Source organism: Amphiura filiformis, chromosome 13 (assembly GCF_039555335.1).
Source record: "Amphiura filiformis chromosome 13, Afil_fr2py, whole genome shotgun sequence".
In the NCBI taxonomy this organism is placed as follows: Eukaryota; Metazoa; Echinodermata; class Ophiuroidea; order Amphilepidida; family Amphiuridae; genus Amphiura; species Amphiura filiformis.
The window spans coordinates 3,080,159-3,094,631 of NC_092640.1; the positions used below are offsets into that span (position 1 = coordinate 3,080,159).

At 37.5% G+C, this 14,473-nt stretch overlaps 1 protein-coding gene across 1 annotated transcript in view; it reads right to left on the reverse strand.

The window, feature by feature from the left end:
* Positions 1-1,323: 1,323 nt before the first annotated feature.
* LOC140167893 (nucleolar complex protein 2 homolog) overlaps positions 1,324-14,473 on the reverse strand; it is a 30,892-nt gene continuing 17,742 nt past the window's right edge. The window contains exons 8-16 of the mRNA XM_072191180.1: positions 13,797-13,907; positions 12,675-12,791; positions 12,171-12,356; positions 11,540-11,679; positions 10,141-10,366; positions 9,004-9,105; positions 8,462-8,605; positions 7,661-7,774; positions 1,324-4,510 (exon numbers count right to left, since the gene is read on the reverse strand). Of these exons, the coding sequence (XP_072047281.1) occupies positions 3,857-4,510; positions 7,661-7,774; positions 8,462-8,605; positions 9,004-9,105; positions 10,141-10,366; positions 11,540-11,679; positions 12,171-12,356; positions 12,675-12,791; positions 13,797-13,907 (1,794 nt within the window). The 3' untranslated portion in view covers positions 1,324-3,856. The remainder of the gene's footprint in view (positions 4,511-7,660; positions 7,775-8,461; positions 8,606-9,003; positions 9,106-10,140; positions 10,367-11,539; positions 11,680-12,170; positions 12,357-12,674; positions 12,792-13,796; positions 13,908-14,473) is intronic.

The window sequence follows — 14,473 nt, forward strand, 5'->3', positions numbered from 1 at the left end:
AAAGGAATATTCCCGTGAGAGTTCTGGAAGCAATACACATAAGGACTCAGAAACCAAGACTGAATCGTGACAAAGGTCTAGAAATAGACCCCATCTGGGATAACTTGCTGATGCCCAGGGGGGGGGGGGGGGGCGCCACATCGTAACATCCTATGACGTCATCCTGTCAATCATATGACGTCATCAGTGAGAGATATCCCGATTGTAGACAAGATATCATCACAGCATCACCATCTGCTGAAGACGCTAGTCGAACTAGTGAAAACGTTCCAGGTGAGCGAAAAATAGTGTAGTGTTGAAGTTAAACTCTTAAATCATATGTGCAAGAAGATTAAACATAGCTAAGCACTCAGGTAATGAGATCATAGAAATGATTCTTTTCTTTGAATTGACCAAAAATTGTACGATTCTTTTTACTACTTGACTGTGATCTGGGTAGGATCTTAGCTATAGTCTGTATACCTTCCTCGAGTCAGTAATTTAAACATTGATATAAAATTGGATTGATTGAGCTCATATTTATTGGTCGAGCTATGAGTTTTAAAATATTGGACGAGATGTAGTCAAGTTCAATATTTTAAAACTGGGGTAAAGCATCCAATTTTATCATTATTATGTGTTGGATCCAATATTTTCACACACTTGGATTCATCAAAACATAATATATGTTTTCTATTGTATCTCTAAATTTAATGATGAGAAGTATATTTTACATTTTCATAAATGAAATGATGCAAGGAATACAACTAGCATAACAGATTCCAGGAAAAATTAAACAGTTTTTGAGTAAATCTCAAAATTTGATTTCACTTTACTGACTCGGGGAAGGTGTGCAGACTATAGCTACCAGTTCACCTGTCAAAAAAATAACCTACAATATGCATTACAAAAGATTTGACCAGGGCTATCACACAACCAGAGCCTGAACAAAACATGTTTCTTCACGAGGCATAGGCCAGAGAGAGAAATTAGCTCTTGTGAATTGGTCGAATCACGGTATCTGGTAAATAGCAATGACCTCATGCATAAATTGCGGTTATTTTGAACTGGCTTTGTCGAAGAATTCAAATATCAGTTACACTTTTGTATGTCTTGTGGTTCTTGAGTTATGATGTGTTGAAAACAAATCTCAAGAACCACAATACATTAAGCACTTTTTGAAAGTGTGTGTTTTGCATTCCATGCCCATTCAAATCTTCAAGACATAATATAACTTGAATCCACTAATCTAGACAATTAAAATTTATTTTTTGAGTGAACGACCATGACTACTCCAACACGCCTTAAAGAATCAAAATTTACAATGTGTGTTACAAACAAATGTGAGTTTTAAAAGAAAATTTTATTGTTTAAAATGACCATATATTTAAAACGTAACATTAACTTGTTATCATAAGAAATAATTTTTTTATCAAGTCATAGATTTGTTTATATTATGCAAATATAAACCATGAAAATAATGTGTTATATGTATGTCATTCCAAGTGATTTATAATAAAACTGAAAATAACTGAAAATAAGTTAATCTTGTGAAGTCTGTACTTTCTGCCAATTGAAGGGGTGTGACTGTGATCCAATCAACAGTCTCATCCCTCATTGTTTCCCATAAAAACTGACATTTGGTGTCAGAAGAAAGCTCATATTTGTCTCATTAGGCCAAGTAAAAATAAAAACATGTTTAGCATCCTGGTGTTTTGAAAAAGGGAAGGAGGAGGGGCTTTCTTTTTAAATGAAACTGCCCTAAATACCAATATTTAATGCCTTATTTTGAGCATTCGGTGTTGCGAATGATATCCAAAAATGAGGAGGCACTTTTTTTTGGAAGGTAGGCCCATCCTGTGGAACTTAAACATTTGCAAGGCTGTACATGTATACAAAATTTCAACTTCTCAAACATCTTTAAGAAGTTATAAATACAAATCTACAAAATAAAAAGAAATTTGAAAATCTCCAAATAAGGGGGAGGGCGGGGACGCTAAACTTGTTTATTTTTTTACTCAGCCTTACCCCAGGCCCAGTCAAATTGATATGCTTCATTTAGATAGTGTGAACAAAAACACTGTGATTATGTACTATCCTATGGGCATTGTTATGCACTTTTTGCTTCTCATATCAAAACTGCTGCAGCAATACAACTCAAAATCTGATGAAAGGCCTCAATGTAAGACAGAAAACAGAAGATGCAAAAATGTGGTATTTCACATTCTCATTTTCTTGGAATATATTCATCAGGATTGTGCAGTAAATTAAGTTCTCAGTTTATGTAGACAAATCCAAAATGTCTACTCATTTCACTGACCATGTCGCCATCACTGAACCCGGGGGGGGGGGACTTACAAAGTAACACAAATGACCATACAGGTATGTTCCCTTCGGAAAGACCCACCTTTTTGGAATTCGCAATTCCGAAAGACCTCCTATATTTGACCAAAATAGAGCTCTGAAAGGCCCTTGATTTTGATAATTTCAGCTCTAAAAGACTCCAAAATTCCTCATATTTCTGCCTTGATTTTGACTGATTGCAGCTCCAAAAGTCCCCATTTTACTTGATTGCAGCTCCAAAAGACCCCCTTTACCAGTACACCATCAGCTCCCAAAGACCCACCACCTCAAAATTACGGGAACATACCCACCAAACTTTTTTGCAGGAAAATCTATGAATCATCTCATTAATGTCACCCAACCCAGGTGATGAAACTGTTGAAGTGAGTAAAAATTTTGGATTTGTCTACATAAACTGAGAACTTGATTATTAGCTTTCTTAGGGACTTTCCTTGTGTTATGGCTGCAGTATAACAAAACAAAAATCTAACAATAACAAAACAAAAATTAAACAATAACAAAAAGACAGCTGTATCGGTTCCCCTCAAAACATTCAACTATTCTGTCGGTCGGACATCTCTGGGCTTTTACTCCATCTATCAACCTTACTCCCTGGATCCGGAGTGAAACTTTGCATTGGAGGGAATAGGGAACTTCATTATTTAGAAATTGAGAGAATATCCAACTGGACAATATTTTACAAGTTGGAACTTTTTCATTAAAAGATTAGGCTGCTGTTAATTCAAATTCTGTTTACTTTCCCATTTATCACAATGCAATCTTTCACTTCAGTGTCAGAGGGAGGTTGGGGAATAGCAAAGTTAGGACAATATTCCGACCGACGGAATACTCTGACCTTACGGGTACAGACAAAAAGATTGACGATGTCCTGAAAACTTATCTAGTTTCATTGGGAGGGAGTAGGTCAGTGCTATTACATTTGAAAGGAGAAGGGCAACATATATATTTCATGATTATACTTTAGGAAACCAGTTTCATTTATAGAAAGTCATCAATCTTTCAGTTAGTTCCCTGAGGGGTCTATTAGTTTGCATGATTTGGACAAACTTTTGTCCCTACTTTGTAATTGTTTCAAATTGAATATCGAGTTCAGTAGTTTGGTAGTGAAGTGTTTTTACGCGATTGCGCAGCAAGTGTGCCATTTAACCGCCTTTGTATACATGTGTGTAATACGCTCTGCCGAATTTAATTAACATGTGCGATTCTGGACTGAAATATCCACCTATGTCTCTACTGAACCCGAAGTGAAGCAAATTAACCCCAAGAGAACTACCTGCCAATTGGCTAAAAAGAAATTTCCATTATTAATTGGACCAATCAGCAACATTGTTCGAATAATTTCAACCATGCAAAAAAATTGGGGCGAATTATTTGCAAAGCTCCATTCTGATTGGTGATTAAAGTAAAGATATCATGTAATTGACCAACCAGAGGCAATGTTAGATCGGCAGGTAGTGCTAAGGGGGTTAAAGACCCTTACACGTGTTATCTTCTGCTGCATTCTGATACATAATCAAACTTTTCCTTCCAACTTGGGTTTCTTACTATTCACATTCCCTTTGCCAAATTTCCCTTTACCAAATTTCCCCTGGCCAAACTTCTTCTTACCCTTTCCTTTACCACTCATCTTACTCTTAACTTTCTCACCCTTTCCCTTCTTACGTTTCTTTTCTCCTTTCGCCCCATCATCCTCATCATCAGACCAGAGCTTGAAGTCCTCCACAACATCCTCAACATCATCCATTACATCTAGGTCTACCTGTTTCTTGGTTTCTTTAGTCCTCATTGATGTGGTACCTTGGGATGTAGTACCTTTGTTTACCTTGAGATCTCCATCTGAACCCAAATCATCTGCATCCATACCATCACTATCATCCTCACCATCATCATCGTCTTCACTTTCATCATCAAATTCATCATCGTCTGAAATGTCCAAATCGGAGTCATCCTCATCTTCATCAAAGTCTTCATCAGTTTGTTTCTTGCGTTTCTTGCCTTTCTTTCTGTCCTCTTGCAGCCTCTGTCCTTTCTTCTCGGCCCGTACCAAGATGTCGTCCTCAGAGTCGCTGTCCTCCTCAAAAAGTTCCTTGAAGTCCTCTTTGTCTGCTTCTTTCATCTTTCTCTGCTTCTCACGTTTCTCCACTGTTGGGAAGTTGAGATCCAACAACTGCAACATAAAAGAATAATAGAACAATATTATATAATTATTTATAATCAAATCTTTTGTTTTGAAGAAAATCACAAGTGAAATAAATACTGAAAATCACAGAATCACTGTAGATACCGCTATTCTATTTGTGAGCAGGCCATTTCAAGCAATAGTCTATTCCAGTTGAAATCCATACACCCCCTATGAAAGACATCTTCCAATCAGGGAGTGTGAATTTCAAATGAGGATTACCTGAATGGGAGATTCCATTTGAAATCTATGTACACCCCCAGTGTGGACGATTAAAGGGCATATCTATTGCAAAAACAAGTTTAACTCCATTCGAAGAGAATAATTATTACATTACAAGTTGACACTCATTGCAATTTTTTTGTTCGTATTTCTCCTGAAAAAAGAGAAATTGTGTTTGTAAATTCTGCCTTGTACACCAATTTACGGTCCTTCCCCGCTCGAAGCAAAATTGATTTCCATGGCAGGTGACGTCACAGTAAATGAAGAGTCATGTTATATACACATGAGCCCTGGATATGAGCTCTTTTGACATTCAGTCATGTGTATAATATGCGACCTTATTCCATGAGAAATTGGGAAGGTTTGAACAAAAGGCCATTGAAATTGTTTATTTGCATAATAAATACAATATTGATATATACATCACGCTCCAATTTTAAAATTGCACGGTAAAATTGGTCTAAAATATTTTTTATCATTTAGTCCAAATATTTCTCAAAAACTTCATATACATATGAATAGTAAAATCACAATTTACTAATATATAAAAAAGAAGCGGCTGATTTTATCCATATGTTTAAAAACCATTAAATTTGTAACACTTAATTAGACTTTTTTCTGAGGACAACAACAGTGTACGTTCTGTGCATTGAGATCGTTTACAGTCCCTTTTCTCAAAGCGGGCACATCTCATTTCATGACGTCAACTTCTTTCTAGGTCAAATCTGTCTCGTTCAAAGGTACTCACCGCTTAAGTTGGTGTTTTTGTTTTTGTTTTTTATTTTCTCAAAAAAGAAGTCATTTTCATTGTCTTCATAATATTAGCTGGCCAATGATATGATGTTGTCCTAGCAATATATGACCTTTAATCCTTTTCATAGATTTTAAATAGAATAGCCCCATATCTGCCTCCAGAGTCAAAATACATTATGTACTATATCTCGGAATAAGCCCCTCGGGATCAGGGTTTTCTTTAGTATTTTGCTGAAGGGGTATTTTCAAATTTTCCTCTGGAGGGGTCCAAATTCACATTGCCCAAGGGGTATTTTTTATTTTATTTTGGAAGACATTTTTAACAATGTGTGTGTTTTTGGAGTCCAAGTGCTCTCATCGAATGCCTCTTACTGTGAAGTACCAGCCCTATAACTAGATCCATTTCATATTGAAGTATCAATGTATGGAGGTTGTGCAGAGGTCAAAGGCTACCAACAAATATCATCTCAATAATGAAAAGCAACGTTCAGGTCAGCTATAATAAATGTACATGTATACAGGGTGTCCCAGAAAAAATTACCGGGCGAACAAATTTGAACGTAAGTCGAGAAATAGACATCAGAATCCAAAAATCTAAACATCAGCGTGTAGCCTATCTTATTCTGCATCTCATATGCTAATTTCGCTGGAATCGTTTGACTGATCGCGAAGAAATGAGCGATTACATAACGCATGTGTCAATTCACTTCATTCCAAGTTTGAAAGAAAGATCATTCAACATAATGCACACTAGTTATTAACTGTCAATGGGCTTCATATTTTCTTCTGTGAAATACTCATTCTTTTTAAACAATCTGTTTCTTGCAAAACATTTAATTAGGTTTTGTTCAAATTTGAAAACCTGCACGATATTGAAAATGAAAGCTTGCTTGTAAAATGATGCTCGGTACTTGTAAATATATATTTTTCGTTAATGTTGCATAAAGAATTATTGCATAAAGAATTCCAGCTGGCTTAAAAATTTCTCACACACATTATTGTTTTTGGAATATTTTCAAGAAATCGTAATGCAAAGTTCAAATCTTTTAAAACTTTGACAGTAATGATATTGGTATCAAAAATCACAGGTAAAGCTGTAAGCACTTGATCATTGTTATTCTTGTCTCAAATGTTCTTTAGAAAGTTAAAATATAACATATTTGCACAACATGAAGAATTGAAGTTGGAAAGCTTCCAATTGCAGAAATCAAAGTTTTACGGACAAACTGTTATTCATCTTCAGTGAAAGCATGAATGACATAACACCGTTCGATTATAAAATAGATAATATGGACTAAATTTAATGAGATATACACACTTTAGGCAGCTGTGAGCGAGTATGAAAAAAGCGTCTGTTGATCAAACTTGGAATGAACTGAATTGATGCACACATTATGTAATCGTTCATTTCTTCGCAACCAGTCAACCAAATCAAATCAAATTTTCGTATGTGATGCACAACAAAATAAGCTTTATGATTTTATGATTCTGATGTCTATTTCTCGACTTATGTTCAATTTTATTTGCTCAGTAATTTTTTCTGGGACACCCTGTATGCGTCACGAGTCGTGACTTAAGAGTGTGCTGGCTTACGCTGCTGTTCATTTTTCTTTTGTTTATGTAGAAAATAATATAAAGCCACCAAAAGCTGATAATATATGTGACCATCCACCACGAAGTGGTAATAAAGTCGGCTTTAGATCATTTTCTGTTTATTGCAGATTCTGAAAGCATGCACTTTTAGCTTAACAATGATACCTCAACCAGCTTCATCCGACATCTGGAAGTGAAGTTATGGTTCATCAAAGGTCAAATTTCTCATAATTATATTTTACATAGAAATCCATATACTGTTTTTGATTGTATCTCAAAATGGAAAATGCAGACTTTACGACCAGTTTGTGGTGGATGGGCACATATGCACAATATCGGGTGTCTCTATATTCAAATCATGCAATATTTGAACACATACGTTTTCAAGATTTTGTACGCCTTGGACTTTGAAGGGGTCTGCAAAGTGTGTAAACGTGTAAATATGCATGATTTGCGTGTTAAAGTAAACCCTGCTTGGGATATATTCAGATTTATCACAATACCCAACATACAACCGATGTGCAGATATTAACCTACAACTAGTGTTTGCCTCCTATTCACCACACTTACCCTGTCCTTTCCTGCTTCTTCCGTTTTCAGTTCCCTTTCTCTCAGTGGCTTGTAGGTAGTGTATAGTTTACTTAAGCTAGTTCCTTTGTCTTTGATCTTGTTTTCCCAAGCTCTCTGAAAACATAAGAAGCCATAATGCAACATGATTCCAGATCTAGAACCACTTATCCAAACAGGAAACTTGGAAAGATTTTAGAAAATTACATGGAGTGCACTGAAAGTGTATAATTGCACATTGCATGTGCAGTGTTTTTGGAATGTGTAACCATCACATAGGATAAACTAATTTTCCTTCGGAGGTGGATGCATTCTCCGGATATTTTTTAATTTAAGCTTCCCTCTTAGAAATTGCCCCCACCTTTAAAACTTGACTGTAATGCAAAAATGTCCATGAAATTGCATGTAAGCATGGTAAGTAAGCTTAGAACTGGCATGTCATGATTGTGAAATTGTATGGACAAAGCCTACTCTAACTTAATTTCCATCCAATTCATCGCCACATTAGAGTAAACAGTTCATACGGTAAATATTTAAGCACATTCTTGCATAAACTTGCACTTACAGATCAAATTTCCGATAATATGTGGCCCACATGATGTATATCAAACCAGAGTTCAATATTTTTGCAGATATATATTTCCAATAAAATATTGCTATATACACATCTGTTTGGAGACCATTAAAAAAAATAAGTGCAAATTTCACCCTCCGCTTTGAATTGATCTCTGGTGATACTTGTACAATGTACCCCGGGTACACGCCCATAAATTATATAGGATACCTGGGCAGAAAATTACTTACCAGAGACTGGTCGTCTGCAAGCCCAAATGTGACGGCATCTCTTTTCTGCGTTATCTCTCTGCAGTTTTCTTGAATTTTATCGAGCAGGCCTTTCATCAGTTTGGAATAGGTGGGAATACGGCTACCCTTTATGAACGCCTTCAGCTGTTGTGGTTAAACAAATATATATTGGGTGATTTATTTAAATATCACTAAATGTGCTTTGTTTCATAAGTCTACACTGCGCATATTTGCACTATGCTTGTATTGACGACTGAAAAACTTACTGCTCGTTATCGTGTTGGCCTTCTAAAAATACTCTCACGCAACTTAATTGTGCGCCATAGTGTGAGTGACTATCGGCACCCTTGTCATTGTACTGCGCCATTGTGATAAGATCACAGTTCTAAAAATATGTGTTTAATAACAAATATGGGCAAAATGTCATTTTGGACCCAACTATGCAGTCTCTATCGGAATCTGGTTGCAAAGGCCGCCACTAAAACAACAATGCATACACCCCTCCCCCCCCCACACACACCCTACACACATAGTCCACTCACCTTGAGTATGACTGGTAAAGCCAGCTCAGGGAATGATATGGAATGACTGTGAACAACGAGATGCTCCAATAACAACTCATACACCTCATCCATTAAACCATCCTGCAGAAAGGAAAGAAAAAGGGAAAATAATAAGTAACAGGAAAGGAGTACTTCATTGGTAGATCACCTGCAGTGCAGCCATCTTAGAGCCACAGATTTACCCTTCAGTAAGATGAGCACTCTTGAAATATACTTTGATCAGCTCGTAATAGGCGGGCCTTATAACATAACAGATTAATATCAAAATATTTTATTTTGAGAATTGTCTTGTGACATCTCGCTAGAAGCATCACAAATTATTAAATTAAGTCCTATACTTTGCCTACTTTCTTTAACACACAAAATATAGATCAGACAGGTCAACTAATAGCACTCTTGAAAATTGGTCTACTTTTCGGCGTAGTGGTAAAAGCCTAACATTCCCCGCCTATTACGAGCTGATCAAACTTCAGACCAGACTTCACATCAATGTACACAGATTGTCAATATATTGTTGAAGTTGAGATCAATAGCATTTGGATCTCAAGTGATTTGTAATGCATACCTTTGTGTACATCTAATCTGACTTGCCCTATAGCTTCTTCTAGGCAGTGACGTCAGTATTTTTGCTGCAGTTAATTGGCGTGTGTACAGGTGCACCAGCTGTGATCGCATGTGTAAACATGCCAGTTCTCGAGTCAACACAAACGGTTTAAAGCTGCACGCACTGACCCCACTGCCTGGAGGAAGCGAAATGGTCTATAGAGGTTATCAGTGTTCTATAAGTTGCATATCCTATCAGCGACTACTATACCTTGTTTAGGACTTTCAAAAGAAGTACCTGCATGTGCAACCATAACTGTTTCAAAATAGCCCACCAAAGTCATGCAGGTAACTCCGAGGTCATGCATTGAATTGGTTTGAATGAGGAATACTACGTGAACCAGCGCCTTTTGTTAGAAGTCACACATGAGTGAAGTGGATAACCTCTATACATGTAGGTATGTACTCCACAACTTACACAGTTTTCGAGTTATCATTGTTGAATGGAGTTCATTGACCTTTACTATTGAAATGCTACTATCTAGCCTCATTCTGTAAGGAATTTCCTCCTACCTTAAATCCTTTCTCCGCAAGCTGCTTGGTCGACAACTTCAGCGCTACGGCAAAGTTCAAAGGTCGGAAGCTGACCCCCACAGGTCTCTTGTTGAAGTCAACCAAGTCAAAGATGTCGAGTATGTGAGGTATCAATGGGATGAAGGTGTCCGTTGCTTCTGATAAGATGTTGAGGGCGCGTATGATGCTGAAGCGTAGAGGTATGTATTTGGCTGCTGGGATAAGTCTAAACAAGATAGAAATAGGACAAGTGTCCATTAAGTAATTTTCAACAAGGCAGTTCCCGTCAGTCACAGGGAGGGTTGTGATGGAAATAGAAGGTGATTCTCGAAATACTGGGCCTCCTGTTAACATTGTTTGTTTTATGCTAATCAAAGAAAATGAAGATGTGACGTTTCACCACTACACTAGTGGTTTCTTCAGACTGGCAACTCATCACATCTGACTGCTTCCTTTTATAGGCAACAGGATGCACCGTGGAGGGCATGATGAGTTGGTCAAAGATGTTGTAGAGTGAGTAGGCCCCCTCATCCTTGTTTAGTTTAGCGGTTCCTGTTGCCTATAAAAGGAAGCAGTCAGATGCGATGATTTGCCAGTCTGAAGAAACCACTCGCACTAAAAATGTGTGAGTTTAACATCTTCATTTTTCTTGGATTTGCATAAAATGAACAATGTTAACAGTTAAATCTAACAATCCAAATGAACTTGTTCAAAGAACTGGGCCTCCTATTGCGGAGGAGTTCCAGCTGGATTAACCCAGGACAGGTCAAGGTTTATAGCAATTTAACCTTATATTTGACCTGATTTGACATAATCCTCCTCCAAACTCAACAAGCACCTACTATGAGATACATCTATGCTACTAAGATGGACACCCATACTCCCTTAGATCAAAAGATATCACATTATCGGGCGCAAAGTGAGAGGGCCTGGTATGTATTTTAAAACAAACAGCCTGTCATCCTGACACAGAAGCATGGGAAGTTGCTTTATAGTTTACGACTGCAACAAGAGTGGCACACATCTTTTCCTGTCATGATTTTCAGCAGTCATTAACGAGCGACATACATATTGACCAATGCTTAAGTACTTTGACCCCCCCCCCCATCCTGGTCACCCAGTTTCCTCCAAAATCCCCTTCTATATACACTACAAGATTCCTATTGCGGCACCTGCACAGGTACACCGTCGCCAAGGTACCAGGCTGGTACACACAGAGTACCTACACAGTACCAATACTGCTACTGCACAGTATCAACCAGCAGTGGTACTACACTGGTACTCCCCTGGTACTACACAGTACCAGCTAAGTACCTTGGTGACGGTGTTCCTGTGCAGGCAGCCCAATAGTAATCTTGTAGTGTACTCAGTGCCACAATCCCATTTCTGTTCGACTTACTTGATAACTCCTATTGATGTCTGCACCAATGGATAGACGAGGGGTTGTAAGGATTGGTCCGAGTGTAATGTGCCGAGTACCCTGCACCACAGCCATACACAGTGTATATACTGCCAATTGTATACAGATTGGTACTGATCCTGTGTGAAAATAGTGGTGGTAAATAAGCTTAGGATTAAACAGTCTGATGGGATATGGGATGGATCACATGTGACCCATTCCAGCAACTTATACTTTTTTTTTTTAATTAAAAAAAAAGTATTATTCATAGTAGAAAGGGATAAAGGTTAGCCTTTTTCCGTTAAAAACATCAAAATTAAAAGTTACATCTTACAAAGGAATTTCTAATGAGCACATTAAGGTGGCACTACACCCCTGGCCAATGTTGTGCCTATTTTTGCATTTTTCTCTCTTAGTGTGAGCATTTCCAAGATCCAGAATGGGGTTATGTGATGTCAACAATTATTGAGCGATAGCCTTTTAAAACAGGAGTTCATAACATTTAGTAAGCTTTTAGCGGGTTAGCCATCAGCAAATCTACCCAGTAAATCAAGCTGGGCTGTTTAGTAAGAGCTGTCGACGGGGAGGGCACTCTGCCCAGTCTAATACTTTACTGGTCTAACCTACATACCTTTTTAATTGTAATGGCGTTTCTTAAGTGTATAGCCAACTGTCGTATATAGACAAACGCATGCTGGTAGGTGATCTGTGTATTGACAGCAAACATCTCTGTCATTGATCTCTGCATGAAGGTGATCAGAGGTAAGGTGCTTGGAGATGTGAACTTGGTATTCTTGACGTATGCCATGTACATTTGCTGTGTGAGGAAATAATACAAACAAACAAACAAAAGGTCATCAATACCCAGCCAAAGTCAGCCTATTCACTCTAAAACACTTCTAAAGATACAATACAGGTTTATGCACACCATTTGTTAGTAACTACCCCTCCAAAACACCTCTCAAAATTTGTGCATCAGATTTTGATTTTAACTTGTGGCAATAGACCCAAGTTGTCCTGTTGGTTGATAAAAAACAGCAGAAGCAGGTGATTACAAACCTGTGCACACACCCCCCCCCCCCCCCCCCCCCCACACATACATACACACATATGCAAAGAAGTGCACCCCACATACCTTAAGGATGAGTTCCAGCCACTGCGGTTTCTTCATATATCTTGGAATTGTAAATAATCCTAAGAAAGCTACAACTCTTACAGTCTCTTCTCCTGTACTCCAAAAAGGCACTAATTTCTGTAAAATAATTATTGGAAACCAAGTATGAAACTATGTTAGTTCAAGAAACAATGTTCACTATGGCCTACAATGGCCTCGTCCCAATGGCATAGTTCAATAACCTCAATGAAACAATCACAGTGCTAAATTTGACCTCAAGTTGCAGAGTATGATTTTTTGTACCCAAATTTTCAAAGGTCATTCAATGAATGTTTAAATGTCTTGGTGTATAGATGAGCATGTTGTGGATCCTAGTGGTTGGCCAGTCCAGCTTTGGACAAAGTCTGTGGTAAACTTGTAACATGATACCTACCACATAGCAAGATATCTCAATATCAGATAATATCCCAACATGCATGCACTAGGACTTTACACTTATTCTGCGTAAGTTAACACCACCTGCTCCTGAAGGTCACCAGAATCAATTTGCATTGTGGGATATGGTGCAATACAATCCCTGTCTAGTGGGTGAATGTCACTAATCTGTCCTCATAAAAATAATGTTATTGGATTAAATGGACTTAAACATGCTACATTTCCAGATGTGTTGCTTCTTCTGTAAACTGTACACATGAGTGCAACATGTTAAACATGTTCAGTATGGGTCTTCCCATACCCCTAATTTGCAACCATTCCTGGAATGGTTTATGGAATGATTTGAGCCACTGTGATCAGTGACTTCCTGTACAATTTTGTGCATCTGACAGTGCACTACAAAGATCTTCACTCTGAGTTTGGGTCACAGCGTAGGGTGATCAATAAATCCGATGATTTTTCTTTTAACCAAATCTTTTCCTTGTAGTTCATAAGGCCACATTTCTCACAATTTCATAGTACAAGACACAATCAACTGGCCAAGGTGGTCAGAGTGTACATAGAACAAGCTCAAGTGTTTCCTTTCCCGTCCTATAAACTGCACGAAGTAGGCCTCACTTGAATCACTTGCTGAGTGAATCACAAGTGATCACTTGGTTCTTTACAAACTGACCTACACAATTCCAAAATATTTCTACTATTTCTTACCTTAATAAGTGATCTTGTCATCTTTGGAAAGCAGCAGTAGTATGGTATAAGTTTATGTATATGTCTCAGTACAACACAGACAATCGCTGGGTCTACCATGTGGGCCAACAGCTAGAAGTGTGCAAATACAAATTGAAGCAGAAAAGTCAAATACAGTAATTAAAGACGATACTGGTGTAAACTAAAAAAGTAAATTTGTATGATCTACTCTGATTGCTGGCCAACAACACAATGAACCTAAATCACATTTTGTGTTTTCTAGCACCTAAGCAATGACAGCTCCCATTGGCCAAACCCACAATAATCAAAAACAGGTACATTTAAACTGTGCACTAGTGTTATTTCAATGCATTGGAATAGGAATTGAATTGAATTTGATTTTGGCCTTTTTTCATTTCAATTCAGTGAATTGAAATGTTTATTTTTTTCATTTCAATTCAATGCATTGAATCGAAATGTTTGTATTATTTCATTTCAATTCAATGCATTGAATAAAAAATGCATACAACATGTATTTTGATTCTGCCATTTCACCAGTATTGTCAGCTTATCAGTTACAATAAACTTTTCTTCCTGGACTGCTTTTAGCCAAATGCTCGGTAAAATGTATCAGTGTTGGTAATAAGAATTGAATATGAATTGAATTAAAATGCTGTGAATTGGAATTGAAATTGTTT